The sequence below is a fragment of the Schistocerca cancellata genome, chromosome 7, assembly GCF_023864275.1.
Source record: "Schistocerca cancellata isolate TAMUIC-IGC-003103 chromosome 7, iqSchCanc2.1, whole genome shotgun sequence".
Taxonomy (NCBI): Eukaryota; Metazoa; Arthropoda; class Insecta; order Orthoptera; family Acrididae; genus Schistocerca; species Schistocerca cancellata.
This window is the reverse complement of record NC_064632.1, coordinates 344,738,211-344,756,128: the sequence shown is the minus strand read 5'-3', so window position 1 is coordinate 344,756,128 and position 17,918 is coordinate 344,738,211. Positions and strand designations below refer to the sequence as shown.

At 41.3% G+C, this 17,918-nt stretch overlaps 1 protein-coding gene across 1 annotated transcript in view; it reads left to right on the top strand.

Annotated features, from left to right (window-relative positions):
- LOC126092763 (odorant receptor Or2-like) overlaps positions 1-14,215 on the top strand; it is a 57,906-nt gene extending 43,691 nt beyond the window's left edge. Inside the window, exons 5-6 of the mRNA XM_049908490.1 lie at positions 4,766-4,927; positions 14,153-14,215. Of these exons, the coding sequence (XP_049764447.1) occupies positions 4,766-4,927; positions 14,153-14,215 (225 nt within the window). The remainder of the gene's footprint in view (positions 1-4,765; positions 4,928-14,152) is intronic.
- Positions 14,216-17,918: the final 3,703 nt, after the last annotated feature.

Sequence of the window (17,918 nt, the reverse complement as noted above, 5' to 3'; positions counted from 1 at the left end):
TTTAGTTCTCTTCAATCTAAGATGAAGTGCTCTTCATTTACTTAGCGCTTTTCTGATACGGCTATTAAACCATGATTGATCTTTCCCATCCCTTAAAACCTTACTCGAAACATACTTGCCTAGAGAATATTGAACGATGCCTTTGAATTTTTTCCACTTGTTCCCCACATCTTCGTCCCCATCACCGAATATTTGATGCTGACTGCTGAAACATTCTGAAAGTTGTATACTGTCACCCTTGCTGAGCAAATATATCTTCCTAACTTTCTAAACATTCCTTGCAGGTCCGGTCGTCATAAATGCTGTCACAGCCTTATGATCACTGATACCTTCCTATACGTTAACTGATTCGATAAGTTCAGGTCTGTTTGTTGCCAGGAGATCTAAGACGTTACCCTCACGAGTTGGTTCTGTAACTATCTGCTAAAGGTAATTTTCGGACAAGACATGCAGAGCATTGCCTCACGATTCCCTGTCTCTGGCACCAGTTTTGATGGCATAACACGCCCAACAGCTGGCAAGTTGAAGTCACCCCCTATTACAACGGCATTATGATGAAGATTAGTAATGATAGTCTTCAAGTTCTGTCTGAAGCACTCTACAGCTATAGATCCTGACCCAGGTGGTCTATAAAAGCATCCGATCACCATTGTTGACCGTTCTTTGATACTCAATTTCACCCAGATTAATTCTCATTCTGAATCCGTGATTACCTCGCTAGACTTTATCGAATTTTTACTGCAACAAACACGCCGCCACAACTGGCGACTAACCTATCCTTACGATAAACATTCCAGTCTGAACGTAGGATTTCGTTGTCATTGACGTCTGGCTTCAACCAGCTTTCTGTTCCCAATGCTATCTTACCTTCAGTAAGCGATACTAATTCTGGGACCTTTCCTTGGATGCTCGTGTTGTTCACTAAAATCATATTAATCTTTTCTGTCTCTGATCTGCGAGAACCAAGATTATCTGAGGTCGCTGTGGCTGATTTAACAGGCAAATCGTCTTTGCTCCCAAGGGAGGGGTTCTCTAACCTAAAAAAGCCCCATGTGCACGCCAAACGTACTCCGATACCCTAGCAGCCGTTTCTGCTTGTAGTGCACGCCTGACCTATTAGGGGGAACCCTATAATTCTGCACCAGATAACATAGGTCGAGAAATTCGCTCCGATACCGTCGCAGAGCCGTCTGAGCCTCTGGTTTAGACCTACCACTGTGCCCCAAACCAGAGGATCGCGATCAACCCTGGGTAGATGCTACAAATGGACAGCTTAGCCTTCACCCCATGTTCGTTGCTAGTTGCCTTCACCAAATCAGCCAGTCGCCGAAAGGAGGCGAGGATGGCCTCAGAACCCAGGCGGCAGGCGTCATTCGTGCCGGCATGTGCCACTACATGCAGCCGGTTGCACCCAGTGGCTCGATAGCCATCTGCAAGGCCACCTCCACATCACGGATGTGACCTCCCGGCAAACATACCGAATTCACACTGAGAGCCTTTCCCGCCTTGCCTGCTATCTCCCTGAGGGGCTCCATCACCCGCCTAGCATTGAAGCTCCCAATGACTCGCAGATCCATCCTTTGCACTTGGCCGGACTGGGCAGGAAAATCGACCTCTGGCCCAACAGGAGAGGCATCCCGTGCTGGCTCGGAGTCATCATCAACACTGGGAAGCACTTCGTGCCTGTTGCTAAGACATAGGGAGCCAGCCGCACGGCCTGCTCAAAAAATGGTTCAAATGGCTCTGAGCACTATGGGACTTAACTGCTATGGTCATCAGTCCCCTAGAACTTAGAACGACTTAAACCTAACTAACCTAAGGACATCACACACATCCATGCCCGAGGCAGGATTCGAACCTGCGACCGTAGCGGTCGCGCGGTACCAGACTGTAGCGCCTAGAACCGCTCGGCCACAACGGCCGGCCGGCCTGCTCCCTCTTTCGCCTTCCGCCCAGTGACACGTGAACCCACCACTGTCTGCCACACACTCTGGAGTGAGGACGGACCGGTCAGATGTTGCGTATCGCAAGCCGCAGCGACGTCCAGGTCACCAGGGGATTCCAGTGGCACCAAAAGTGTTGCAGGTCTCGTCACTGACACCACCACGTCACCGCAACTTCGAGCATTAGCTAGAAGCTTGTCGACGGTAGTCAACGCAGCTTCCAGCTGTTTATGGACAGCAGCCAACTCTCCTTGTGTCCGCTCACAAAAAGCACAGTCCCTAGCCACATCGTAATACTTATAAAGTCTAAAATGGTGCTACTGAGCTTGAAAATATACCAAAGAATACCAGAGAAGAATAAAGTAACACTAAAAGTTGGTGTGCAGATTGTTCACTGTACTCTGAGACCGCAAGCTATTAAACAGAAATAAATTTCTCTACACGGAAAATTTACACATAGAAGCCATCCTACACAAGGATATTCACAAGAATGACGCAAAAATAAACACTACGATTAATTTTCTAACCACTAGTCTACACAGCAAAATACACACGTGCAGTTCACTTCTTTGCAGAAGCATGTGAACAAAATGCAAAGACTAAATTAATTTACAATTTATCACACAAGTGCTGCTGCTGCTCTGCTGCGCGTCCTCTCGGCTCGGCGGCTGCCGCTACACTGACATACTGCCGCGACATGAAAGTTACATTTAATAATGGTCTTGTTTGGTCGCACTTGATCGCTGTAGTTCAAGTCTCCACATTCTCAACGATACGTCGGTAACATACAAATGCCACAGCAATTCCTTGTCCACACGTCGGTGCTTACACACTCGCATCGGGATCGCGTTACGTTGCATATATGCCGCAGCAATGTCCTCAAATGGAAACTTTTTGATTGTCCCTTGTAGTATGTCCTGTTCAAGCCTCTTCGTCTCTGCATAACTGTTGCAACATACATCCACTTGCATATGCTTTCTCTACGCAAACTTGGTCCGCTTTTTAATATTTTTGCCCCCACACTCGTTTCCATTCCTGGATTTACTGTTCTTTGGTGCCTCACGATATGTCCTATTAAGCAGTCCCTTCTTTTAGTCAAGTTGTGCATAAATTTAGTTTTTCCCCAGTTCGATTCAGTGTCTCCTCATTACATATCCGATCTATCCACCTAACTATCAACATTCTTCTGTAGCACCCCCTTTCAAAAGCTTCTATTCTCTACTTCTCTGCATTACTTATAGTCAACGCTTTACTTCTTTACGAAGCTACACTCCAGACAAATACATTCAGAAAGTTTACTCACTTCTAGCATGCTGCACGGAGCGCTGGACTGTAGTGCGCAAACAGTATCTTGCACTTAGCCACTCATACAAACATTGAGGCCAGTGTACAAAAACTATGGTAGGACTTATGTGGATGGCTTGATAATGTACAACCGAAACTGGTCGTCGTTTATATAAAACAGTATTCTGTACTACTTTGACGTTGAACCGATAGACGTTAACAAATTTCTCTTTTAGAGAAATGCTTTCCTCTCTATAACGATTCTGCATTTCATATCCTCTCTGGACCATCATCAGTTATTTTGCTGCCCAAATAGCAAACCTGAGAGACTACTTTTAGTGTCTCACTGCAGTACAAATACAAAGAAAAATGGGGCTAGAAAGTAAAACAAAATGTAATTCCGCTGAAACCAACCATGGAAGGTCATGGATCCCGAATGTCAAATTACTCAGAAAATGTTCATAACAAATATCAGGAACTTTGTTGGTGAAGTTCGGTCCATTCTGTATCATTCTAATTCATCAGATACCACCCTCTTCACAGAACAGAAAGTTTTCCAAAGCTATTACTGATACATATCAGTGAATGGATACATGAGAAAAAAGTATTGCTTCCAATTTCCTTTCTTCATTTTTCTTTAAAAGCTTATGTCAAAGTTTGAAGTTTGCAGGGAACAATCTACCAACGGAGTCTCTGGACTGTCCTCAGAGAGTAAGCAAATACCTTTATGTGCCGCTATTCCTTTTCAAAGCGGTAGACTGAAGTCCTGAGACGTAGGCATGTTCAGATGACGCTCTTGGTAGACTGTCGTCAAGAAACCCCACAATTTCGGTTACTGGCACTGACAAAGGAACTTTAATGCGTTGGGGGGAGCGGGGGGGGTATATCAAAGTGGAATAACTGCAAAGTGAATGTTTCATTTTTGGATGCTTGTATTACCTGGAAACTGAAATTTCCCGCCTCCTCATTTAAATATAATTTGTATCGACGAGTAGAGTTAGAACAGTAGAGGGTTCCTGACTGAACTTTATGATGAGCCAATAGCAATTTACTATCAGGTAAGTGATATGTTGCGACACCTACAGTTTGAGTGCGGGCAATAATCGTATAATGGTGGATGTGATAATGTTCAGAATGCAATTTTCCCAATGTGATTCTGACCGTGAAACGGAGGACATACCAGTGCGTTATTTGTTTGTTTGTAATTGGAGCCGGCCGCTGTGGCAGAGAGGTTCTAGGCGCTTCAGTCCAGAACCGCGCTGCTGTTACAGTCGCAGCTTCGAATCCTGCCTCGAGCATGGATGTGAGTGACATCCTTAGGTTAGTTAGGTTTAAGTAGTTGTAAGTCTAGGGGACTGATGACCTCAGGTGTTAAGTCCCATAGTGCTTAGAACCATATGAACCAATTGTAATTGGAGACACATTACGCCCTATGTAGGTTCTTTCAGAGATATCGTGATTCATGATGTTTTCATGCGTGGTGCTGTCATGTATACAACAGTCGTCATTAGTTCAGTGGATCTGGTGGACTGTTGCAGAGCGAGAACCTGGCCCTGGCGGCGTACGATGCGGTCACGTCACTGCAGGGATGCCCCGTGTCCATCAAGAAGTCTCTGCTACTGTTGATGCACCGCGCGCAGAGACCTCTGCGTATCACTGCAGGAGGGTTCTTCCCCCTCTCCAGGGAGTCCTTCGTGGCGGTGAGGAGGCTCTTTCTGCATTTCTGGAACCTTGTGTGACTCATGCTGGTCATAGCTGCACTGATCATGGCGTACGAGTTTGAGAGACATTTTATAAAGAGGACAAGCAATTATAAATGGGTTGTGAGTAAGGAAGTTAGAGAGAAGCATATAAAGAAAATAAATATCATAGTTCACTATCGAATGCTAGGAACTCATATAAATGACCAAGCACTGAAAAAGAAAAAAAGACACAATGATAAAAAAACAAGTAATAATACATTTCGACCTATGAGAAGTAGAAAACTCTGCGAAACGTCTTCCACATCCTGGGGTAACGGCATACTACGGTTGGAACAAATGTAAATTTGAAACGAGGAAAAGATAGATGGTGTTCTTGAACTGCCAAACTGTTAAGAAACGTCCCTTAGGGCTCTTCTGATGATCATCAATGGACCGCAGCACTGGAATTGTTAGTGCTTTATCGATGGCCTTTAGGATGCGAGAGCTTATTATGATCATCTTTTGTGCAGTATAGATCCAATTAAGTCTGTTAGTAAAATCAAAGGTGAGCTGTTAAAGAAATTCCTACCCGAAATCGACGATGAGGTCTTAGCATTACGTGGGTGTGTTTTGAACCAGCACCACTCGCCACAAACACACAGAACACAAGGCTTAGAAAACAGAGAACACAAACTGGAAGACAATTAGGTGTAGCTACTAGCGATAGAGAGAGGTTATCAACAAGTCATTAACTGATGAGCAAATATCAGGTTGTGACAACATACCAGTAGTTGCATTTTAGAGGCAAACGTCTGAAGAAATTTCTTCTGAACTGCTCAATCTCGAACAAGTAAAACCTGACTTAAAAATTTGCTGTTGGTGAAAGTAGAAAACAGCCACTGCTTCGTTTTAGGGTCAAATTTTCTGGGATCAGTCAGCACACAGTGCGCTGAAGTTACCCTTTAATAAGGAAAATATAGTGCCCCATGTGCAGCATTCCAAAACAGAGCAATCTTGCGGAGCTTCTCAAAAACGCTAAAATTATATTTTAGATTGTAATTGCCATGGTATAGAAGAGAGTGATTTCAGCTGTGACAAGGATTCATCACTATAGTACAAAGTACTACATTTGTTGTGGGTAATATCGCACTGTTACCAGGTAGAGATTTTGACCTAAATTTCTCAGTGATGCCCAGTGCACAGGTAGCTGATAGAATAAATGAGAGCCACAAGAGGCATCTCCCATATCCCTCAGTGAATCTCCTCTGAGCTGCAAAAAAGATAAGAGTACATCTGAGACGTAAAATTGGGAAGTTATGGTTATATAGAAATAGACGGCGCGATATCTAGTACCTTAGAAGCTGAGAATAAGAATTTATGCATAGATTGTCCACAATCAAGAGAAGCCTACAGAACGATCGTGTGATAAACCTATTCTTACTTGAAATGACAATCAAGCAACTGTCATCAGTGACATTCTGCTGAAATTATTCAAAGTAGTAGAAATGACGATCAGTTCAGTAAATGCGTTGGTGCAGAAAAACTGTACGACTTATAAACATACTAAATAAATTAGATTTCCTATACAGGTGGTTCATTTTTGATGTGGGAACACCTCTGACGTAACTGAGTTTCAAGTCGTCGAAGCACTGTAATGACGTCACAATCCAAATCAAGGCTTTAGACAGAAGTTTAGTTCAGACCATCTAATCATCTTGATTTAAGAAGCCATTACGATAATACTGAGAATGCAGAAAAGCTATGACACGCTCAACTCCAAAGATAATGTAAGGTACCTTCAAGAGAAATACCACCAGCAGCTTATGTACCTCTAACGAAGGTTTTGCATGAAACCTGTAACTTACAAAATCCCATAGAAGGTGGAGTGTTTAATAACAGAATTATACTTGGTTATTAGCACAGACGTGAATCTGTTTCACTTATATTGGCCCACTAATGCCATCAACATCGCTTCTATGCACAAAGGTAAACTTTCATTAGAATGGAAGCTCAAGGGCACATGAGGGTATATTGAGTGAGCATAACACGCATTCCATCGATTACTTTCATTGCCTTTTCTAAATACTCCTCGTTGGAATAGCTTAAATTAAGAGAAGGGACGAAGTTAGAATCTATTCGAGGTATTAACAAGAGATGATGGGTCGATGAGTACAAATGATGGCCATTTATTGTTTCTTCAGATAATTCTACCATTATCAATAGAACACAAGTAAGAAGAATAATTTTAACTAATGGTCTCATTAGTAAAACAAGGCTATGAACGTAAGGGTATTATATAGGGACTACTATGTATGTAGTCTGCTTTATGTGCATTGTGGATAGGGGGAGGGGCGGAGGTACATTACAAGGACAACGGAAACCATTCACTCTAACTCTCGAAAACTGACATTTTAGGATTCAGTGATAGATTTACTAGGAATCTAGTAATGTCCAACTATTATAATCAAACCCACCGGAGGGAAAGCACGGGGAGTACAGACATGTTATCGGTTAGATATGGATATGATGAAAAAAATCTTGCATTCTATACATACAATATGGGGATAAAATTGTTACGGATGTCGGTAGTCGATAGGTCCGTAATTTTATGTGTGGCAATGTGAAGCATAGGATTCTTCAAAGGATACAAAATGTAGGACACGTGGCCGATTCTACTAGCCACAACTATGTTCACCATTGAGAGGAAATCCCTTAGCTCGGATATAATATTCCCAAAGAGACGGGCACGAAATAATTAAATCCTATCGCTGAAGACTAGGATACTTTCATTTATTCCGACTCAGGAAGAGCTTTGACTGATTTAAATGCCACGTAACGTGGATATCGACTGCGGGAGAAGACCAAATCGCGAATGAACACAATAAAATCACGTGAATTTCGAAAGAAAGGACTTTAAAAGTTTGATGAATGAACACTTATTTATTCCACACATGTTATAAAAGTAGTTGTATGTATGCATCTATGTCCACATCTCCCCTTAAACCACTGGATCGATTTCAACCAAACTTGGCACACGAATCGCTTACCGTCTGGAAAAACCACGGCAGGGCTAAGAACAACATACCTCTCCAAGGGGGTAGGAGTGAGAAAGGAACTTAGCTCACGACGCGCCAATAGCGAGGTTATATTCATACAGACTTTAAGAATGAGAGCACTTAGCGACTTAAAACAAACTTTACACATAATTTCAGGCCTTTGTAAGACTTCTTCTTGCTCACAAATCACCACAAAATGATAGAAGGAAAACGTTTATCGCTTAGCACAAAAGCATGTCGTACGACACACAGTCCAGGAGATATGACGTCATACTGAGACGCGTGCAGAACTACCGCATCATATATGACGTTTTAATTCACTACTTGTTTACTACTAACTCTGTCTGCAACACATTTCGCAGACGGTATCCGCATATATCACTGGATGTACTAGGATACTTACGTCATTGTACCACAAATAGTTGAGAAGGCATGACGTCATAAGCAATGAGCGCCATGAAAATGAAACTGCGGCTTGAAATTCCCTAAAGATGAAAGTGGAATGTGTGTATAAATATGTGTGAAACATGTTCATTATGTTTGGATGTGCTTATGCGGGCAAACCCACAGGGAAGAAGCTCCTCTTAAAACATCTGGCTCGACTTCATCAAAACTTGGTACACATATTGCTTACTATCTGTAAAGAAATGCTTGGGGTTGCGGTCGGGGGGGGGGGGGGGGGGGGGGTAACGATCAACCTAATATTGACGTGGGTGTGATAGCTTGAAGAAAGAAAGGGGGGACGGCGAGACGGACAGACAGAGAGGTGGAATGAGGAGATGGACATAAATAAGGGGCAGAAGGAGGTGCGTAGAGAGAGGCGGAGGAGCAAATGGGCTAAATCAGTAGCGTATTAAACGAAAATCTAATGGGAACTGTGCTGCCACCTAACACGTACCTCACTTTGAATAGCTTCCATTTTATATTTTTTGTCAGTGGCGTGATACTACACGTTTTCGAGTTTGTCATTCGATCTAATAGTTACCGTTTAGTGAAATATTCGTGTTGACTCTCTAAAAGGTCGTTCAGCGAATTATGTGACTCGGTATTGTCATTTGCGATTCCTAATATCTGTCGCTTAGCATTTCCAAGCATGCTTTTAATACCTGAATCACACCGAATATCCCTCTCTCATTGTTACAAAAAGCCTCTAGGGGAAAGAATGAGAGGGGGAATGCCTTCATTTATTATTCGATTATACCTTTAGACCCATTTACCATCCTCTAAACCTTCCTGAGTGATTGGATGGATGAATCAGTCTATTTTTAAAGTTTGGTGTGTAACTAGAAAATCAACACCAGCACGCATGCGTCATGCCAGTAGAGATGGGCAAAACTGTTCTTTTCAGAGATTGGATCAGAACTGTTCACTCCCTGAAATGAATTAGCTCTTTTTCATGACTCACCACGCATTTACAGTAGAAAATAAATGGAAGGCACATTGCCCTTTAAACTTGGTTTATTCCAGTACTATACCTGTATTTTGATCTTGAACACAGATAATGAGTAAGAATTTTGTATTGTTTATTGAAATTTCCACGATATGACAAAGTTTTTGATTACTGATTTATTTTGCACTATCGTGGTTTTTTGGGTGATCGGAAAATTTCGTAACTTGAGATTTACATTAACAATATATTTGGCTATAATGTATTAAAATTTCATTAACCTCATACAAATACATCGCAAGCCATATATTTTTAAAGTGAACGTTTCCTTCCGAAGACGCCTAAAATCGCAAAATATAAATTTGACTGTAAAACGAAAGTGCTGCATATAGCCTTACGCAGAATAAAACAAGTAAAATATTGGTGTATCACATTTTGCGATACATTTATCGGTTCGCTCGTAATTAAAGCGTAAATTCGAGTGTCCATAATAAAAATCCTATAGTAAGAGGAGTCATCAGGAACCTAATCTAATCAGTTTAAACAAATAAAAATAAAATAAAAACAATTGATGTATACATAACATAATAATGTAATATACATAGCGGTATTACTACGAAGAACAATATCCAGTAGGGACGAACTCCGATGCAGAGCGCTGAGTCGAGTAGGTCGAGCCGCGAGCTGTATTACTGCGTGAGCTGAGACCGCAGCGACCAGAGTGACACCTGAGTCGCTTTGCTCAACGCTCTGGCTAGAGTCGAGACGGTGGGGTGAGCGTTGAACGGGCGAGTTCCGAGGGTGGGGGGGAGCGGTGAACTCACCCGCTCCGAGACAAATCGTCCGTTCCCTTGCGAGCAGGTTGTTGCAAGTAGTTCCTATGTTATCCGCTAGGTGGCTCTCTGTCCTGTTGCTCGCATCAGCTGCCCAGAGGGCAGGACGTGCGACTGAAACGATCGCCGACAGAGTGCGACACTGCACGCGGCAGACGACGCACAGAGACAGCACGGCATATGTGAAACACAAAATCCAATGGAGCACTGCACAATGCAGGCAGCCAAGGTAGAAGCAGGGCAGAGGCCGGCGCTGGCTGTGTTGTGTGGCGTGCACTGTGCTCTGACCAGCAGAGGCGCTGCTGATATGCTCCGTCTCTCTCTCTCTCTCTCTCTCTCTCTCTCTCTCTGCCGTGGGAAACGTTTGGAGCTACCGTTCTTTTTTTCTGAATCACTGATTGTTCACTCCTTTGAAAGACTGAACTCTATCAATTAGTTCAAGAGCGGATCCCCCATCTCTACATGCCAGCATTACATTATTCCTGTAGTTGTGAGGCTAACGTAAAACGCACTTTCAGTGAAATTTTTCTTCTGTGTCTGTTTTATTTCTCCTTCGATCGCAAACATGGTGAAACAGACTGCCCAAAACTATCAGCAGGTATCCTGACAGTGATGGCCACCACAGACAAAAGGATAACACTTTACGCCAGTTCTCTTCGTTGTACTGAGGGGAACATATGTCAGGTATTTCATGATAGTTTGTCTACGTACTTTGTGGTCGACAGTTCTAGAAATGAAAAGTACTGAATATTTGCCATAACTCAGGGAGTGGGCACTTCTGCATATTTTTCCACAAATACACTCCGCAACCAAGTCAAGGACTGTGCGTGACAAAATGTATATCGAACCGATGTTAAGGGTCTTACGCCACAATTTGAAAACCTTCATGTTCTTCCAACATCTCTTCTCTCATTCTGTTGGTATGTGCACCAGGTACACGATATATGCAGTAAAACTGTTGTACAATTTACCTCAAAACCAGGTCACTAATTTCACCCACTTCATCAATTTTGTATATACAACGAGTTTATTTTTGGCGCAAAATCATTCTGTGCATGGCTCCAATTTACTTCACACACATTGCAATCAAAACTATGCAACTCGCACGGATGTGTGACGGCTGTAATAAGGATGCGACAATTTTTTTTTTTTGCTGTTTGGAGTCTTTAATAAATTAATTTGGTTTGTTATACTAAACGGAGATATAAATATAATAAAAACTGAACATGAGCTTACAAGTAAAGGAATGTTTTCCGTGTTTTCACAGAATTTCTTTTCAATAACTGTTAGCTTTATGATGGTGAGTCCCAGGCCACAATAAAATATGAGATGATATACAACGAAAATTGTACAGTCGAAAGTTCATTGACTGAAGATGAGTGAAAAGTAATGATTGTAATACATGAAAATACTGGCGAGATACATTTATTACATAAAAATGATATTAGTTTGAAACGTCCTAAGTACAAACCATACAGTCACTTCACATGTTGTCACTGAGAAATTCCCTCGGGACTTGGTTGGGTCCTATGTGCTGTGATACGGTATACCTCCGTATGGGTCAAAGGTCTATTGCAAATCGCACGAGAGTGAAAGCTGTTATCTGAAAGCGGCGGCAACTACAAGTAATGGGCAGAACAAAGTGCGCGTTGTCTTTGTAATTTTACAGGATGGTCAGAAACAATCTGAAAACCTTGTTAGGGTGTTGCAGGGTAGGTTCGCTGAGAAATAATTGTTTCGAAAAAAGTTCAATACGTAGTGCCGTTTCCGAGTTAATTAGCATTGCAGTTAGCCAATCAGGGCGTTGCAGGCGTAAATTCAAGTTGCCCGCCAGATACAATAATTACTTCGGTTGTTCTCATAGAGTTGATGATAGCGCAAGAGACCGCTCAGACTCTGGCTCTAGTTAGGTCCTTACGACCGTCCCATATCCAACTTTTGTATCGCTGTCTTGTCCAGTTTTAGAAAACCAAGCGAAGAACGCGTTTGACAACACTGCTCTTGTAGACTGCTTGAATTTTCGCGCTCGACGGCCTGGTTGGCTAATTTTGATGCAAATTAACTAGGAAGCAACTATATCTCAGCAAAACTCACACTGCAACATTCTTACAAGCTTTTCAGGTTGTTACTGACCACCCTGTCTGTGGCTTGTAAAAAGACAGAGGCAGGAAAATAGGATTTAACGTTTCATAGTATTCGTTTAAGAGGAAAAAGCTCGGATAAGGCATGGAGAAAGGAGGAAACTGGCCAGCTCATTCTTGGAGGAACTATCCGACTTTCTCCTTAATCGATTTCGCGAAAGTGGTTGTGAAAGTAAATCAAGATGGCTGAAAGTGAGTTTCAAATCCATTCCTTCTTCGAGCAGATTGAGAGTGCTAACCACTGCGTCATCTTTAATGGTGAATGGTTTGGTGCATTACACTGTGTTCTATCCGAGCCTTATCGTGTTGAGCGAGCTCATAGTAAAGCACAGACGGTCCAGATACATGTGCGTTACCATTCATTGTGACTTCGACCAAAACTGCGACGTTGAACGATCATCGTCTTCTGACAAATGCGTTACACTTGGTGGGTGCTGACTGCTCTGAAGAGAAGTAACAGTCGTGGCGCAAGACACGAATACGGGTTAAAGAACATTATTAAGAACTATGTCCCGCCTATTGCAATATGCAGTGGAACATCATAAACCGCGGTGGCTTTAGTATAATTACTGTGTTTCAATAAAAGTTCCATTTCTGTTAGTCTCACTGCAATTACTATAACTTCTGTGCTACACTGAGCAGTTCTTTCTATGTATGATCCAAGTTTCATCGAGCTATGTTACTTCGCTGTCACACATCAATTGGGTTCCTTTCGTCTTTAAGTTTTGCACATCTGTGTATTTCACTGTAACATTTCAGGGTACTTACACTGTACTGTCACAAATATTTGGCCGAATTTAACGTGTGTTGTTAAATGAACCACATGGCTTGAGCCTTCAGGTGCATAAGTCGGGTAACCTACTGGAAATGGACGGTTTTCAAATGAAAATTATTTTAGAGAAAATCTTTTATTCATTCAAAATCAAGGTAAACATCTTCAGTTTGGATTAAATGGCACTTATGAAAAATCTTGTCCTCCAAGCGGTGATCATTCTCTCGAACACAATTTTCAACTCTCTACTAGAAGTCAAAGGCGGTAGCCGTTCAGGCAGACCCCTTTAATGGCAGATTTCAAATCTATTAAGCTCTCAGGTTTGTTAATACAGACCCACTATTTTAGATAGCCCTAGGAGAGAAAATCCGAGTGGACGAGTCTGGCGAACTGATGGCCACGGCACAATGCTGAAATGAGAAATGAGACCTCCAGGGAAAAGTCCCTCACATCTGCCATAGCTTCGTTCTCAATGCGCGATGCCTCACCATCCTATTGAAAATAAATTCTTCTTTGCGCTTATCCGTCGTCTCCTCGTTCTGACAGAAGGAGTGTGTTTGGCATTTATACACACATCAGAAGTTAATTGTCACTATCAATCATGCCGTTCTTCTCAAAAGTCCGTTTCCTGTTGTTGCAAGGAAAAATTTAAGTCACAGTAGTTATTTCTATGTCCTTCTCGAGAAACTGTTATGTAATTTAAAATAATCTGATACAGTACATTATTATTCCACGCTTTTCACAATTGATCACTGAATTTAGTGTCATGTTACATGATCCTGTGAAGGTCAATAGAAAATAAAGCAAGATCAAACAATAAAGAACCTGCTTTTTCATTATATCAAAATTCTCTTACTGATATTACAAACAAAGACTAGGGATCAAACATCGTATTAAACAACTGAATTTTTCTTTCTTAGAATCTTCATACAGAAGTGATACTGATTGTACTAATGCAGATAAAAGATACTAAAAAGACATTACGTAAGAATTATTAAGAAACATATAACTAATTCTGGAAATTGCCTCTAATTATTCCTTTATTTCTTCGCAGGTCGTCAATGTATCATATTCATTCTTCGCCATTCTTCGGAATTTCAAGGATGAACAAGATTAGCCTAAATTTATCTCAATGCGCTGATGTGTTATAAAACTACGTCATGAATAACATTGATTAGTATTATGTCGTGAAGATCTGTATCCTTTCTCCTGAAATAAAATGTAATGTAAGAAAATCCTATATGTCCATATCGTGTCAAGTGAACAGCTCATTGACGGTATGAAATTAAAGCTACAAAAGATTGGGAACCTGCCCAAGCCACATTTCCAAAAGGAAGTGGCGGAACTACATATCAGTTCTACATATTGCACTACAATCCTCCCTGAATGTGTACAATATACCATTGAAAATGACATACGCAAAGGTTTCAGCGCAAATAGTATTAGTTACAACATTTCGTATAATATGTCTGCCACGTAGATGTCCTTGTAAGTCATCTCTGTTACCGCTAGAATAATTGCAGTGAGGTGTGACTATATTTTTCCCTCAGTTTAGGTTCCTTGCCACCAATTTTCGGACAGCATTGATGCCATCCTCCATCTCATCCCGTACTGCGTAGTTCAAATCAAAGATCATTGCATATCCATTGTCTTTCATCATCGCTTTCGCGCACCAGGAGTAAAGAGTGCGTCTCTCTTCTCATGAATGGTACTTGGCGTGAGGCGCGCTGTAGTGGAATTCGTTCAATGTTTCTAACCTCTCGTGAGAATAATGTACAGAAAACACAAAATCATGTAATACTTGTACTAAAAATTATCGTAGAGGAATTAGGAAGGTACAACACTCAAGACTTTCCTCTTATTCTCATGGGCATACAGTAACTTAGTATTGTCTTTGGTTTTGTTGCATGCTTCAGGTTGTGAGAGTTTTACTTAAATAACTTTCTTGGACAAAATTATCAAGCTATAATAAAAGGATCGTATATTTAAGGCTGTCTTACGTATTTCACTCTGAAAGCACATAAATTTTCATTAAACATCATATATGCTCAAAAGAATATAGGCAGAGAAACCATACATGGATCTGACAGAACAAGTATAACCATAAAAATAGCTATAAAGTCTTTTAACATAAAAGATATAGTTTTAAATCACGTTTTCATTTGTATTCGAACTGCCGGAAGACTTAGAGAACATTATAAAAACAATGACATTTCGTCAGTGGTTCAAATGGTTCAAATGGCTCTGAGCACTGTGGGACTTAACATCTGTGGTCATCAGTCCCCTAGAACTTAGAACTACTTAAACCTAACTAACCTAAGGACACCACACACATCCATTCCCGAGGCAGGATTCGAACCTGCGACCGTAGTAGTCGCGCGGTTCCGGACTGAGCGCCTGAACCGCTAGACCACCGCGGCCGGCTTTCCTCAGTGACCATGAATTCGGTGCTGATACTACATGCAATGCCACATAAGATCTTGCTATCGAGAAGGGGCTACAGTACATGTAGTACACTCCTTACTTTAATACCATGTCCCTTCAAAGGTAGACAGGAAAAAACAGCAGTCATTTTGAATTTGCAGATAAAAGAGAAATAGTTTACAACTACCAATATACGAATAGAAACCAACGTTTCTCTAAAATATGAAATTTAACACAAAAATAAACATCATTATTACGAGTAAATCTCAGCAAACTGTAAAATATATGAACAAGACTATTATTGTAGTCTAATGGTAAGAAATTGAAGAAATGTATGATGAGATAAAAGAAATTATTCAGGTAGTGAAGGGAGACGAAAATTTAATAGTCATGGGGTGACTGGAATTCGATAGTAGGAAAAGGGAGAGAAGGAAACATAGTAGGTGAATATGGATCGGGGGTAAGAAATAAAAGAGGAAGCCGCCTGGTAGGGTTTTGCACAGAGCATAACTTAATCATAGCTAACACTTGGTTCAAGAGTCATAAAAGAAGGTTGTATACATGGAAGAATCCTGGAGATACTGAAAGGTATCAGACAGATTCTGTAATGGTAAGACAGAGAATTAGGAAACAGGTTTTAAATTGTAAGACATTTCCAGGGGCAGATGTGGATTCTGACCACAATCTATTGGTTATGAACTGTAGATTAAAACTGAAGAAACTGCAAGAAGGTGGGAATTTAAGGAGATGGGACCTGGATAAACTGACCAAACCAGAGGTTGTACAGCGTTTCAGGGAGAGCATAAGGGAGCAATTGACAGGAATGGGGGAAAGAAATACAGTAGAAGAAGAATGGGTAGTTCTGAGGGATGAAGTAGTGAAGGCAGCAGCGGATCAAGTAGGTAAAAAGACGAGAGCTAGTAGAAACCCTTGGCTAACAGAAGAAATATTGAATTTAATTGATGAATGGAGAAAATATAAAAATGCAGTAAATGAAGCAGGCAAAAAGGAATACAAACGTCTCAAAAATGAGATCGACAGGTAGTGCAAAATGGCTAAGCAGGCATGGCTAGAGGACAAGTGTAAGGATGTAGAGGCTTATCTCACTAGGGGTAAGATAGCTACTGCCTACAGGAAAATTAAAGAGACCTTTGGAGAAAAGAGAGCCACTTGTATGAATATCAAGAGCTTTGATGGAAACCCAGTTCTAAGCAAAGAGGGGAAAGCAGAAAGGTGGAAGGAGTATACAGAGGGTCTATACAAGGGCGATGTACTTGAGGACAATATTATGGAAGTGGAAGAGGATGTAGATGAAGCTGAAATGGGAGATACAATACTGCGTGAAGAGTTTGACAGAACACTGAAAGACATGAGTCGAAATAAGACCCCGGGAGTAGACAAAATTCCATTAGAACTACTGACGGCCTTGGGAGAGCCAGTACTGACAAAACTCTACCATCTGGTGAGTAAGATGTATGAGACAGGCAAAATACCCTCAGACTTCAAGAAGAATATAATAATTCCAATCCCAAAGAAAGCAGGTGTTGACAGATGTGAAAATTACCGAACTATCAGTTTAATAAGTCACAGCTGCAAAATATTAACACGAATTATTTACAGACGAATGGAAAAACTGGTAGAAGCCGACCTCAGGGAAGATCAGTTTGGATTCCGTAAAAATACTGGAACACGTGAGGCAATACTGACCCTACGACTTATCTTAGAAGAAAGATTAAGGAAAGGCAAACCTACGTTTCTAGCATTTGTAGACTTAGAGAAAGCTTTTGACAATGTTGACTGGAATACTCTCTTTCAAATTCTAAAGGTGGCAGGGGTAAAATACAGGGAGCGAAAGACTATTTACAATTTGTACAGAAACCAGATGGCAGTTATAAGAGTCGAGGGGCACGAAAGGGAAGCAGTGGTTGGGAAGGGAGTGAGACAGGGTTGTAGCCTCTCCCCGATGTTATTCAATCTGTATACTGAGCAAGCAGTAAAGGAAACAAAAGAAAAATTTGGAGTAGGTATTAAAATCCAGGGAGAAGAAATAAAAACTTTGACGTTAGCCGATGACATTTTAATTCTGTCAGAGACAACAAAGGACATGAAAGAGCAGCTGAATGGAATGGACAGTGTCTTGAAAGGAGGATATAAGATGAACATCAACAAAAGCAAAACGAGGATAATGGAATGTAGCCGAATTAAATCGGGTGATGCTGAGGGAATTAGATTAGGAAATGAGACACTTAAAGTAGTAAGGGAGTTTTGCTATTTGGGTAGCAAAATGACTGATGATGGTAGAAGTATAGAGGATATAAAATGGAGACTGGCAATGGCAAGGAAAGCATTTCTCAAGAAGAGAAATTTGTTAACATCGAGTATAGATTTAAGTGTCA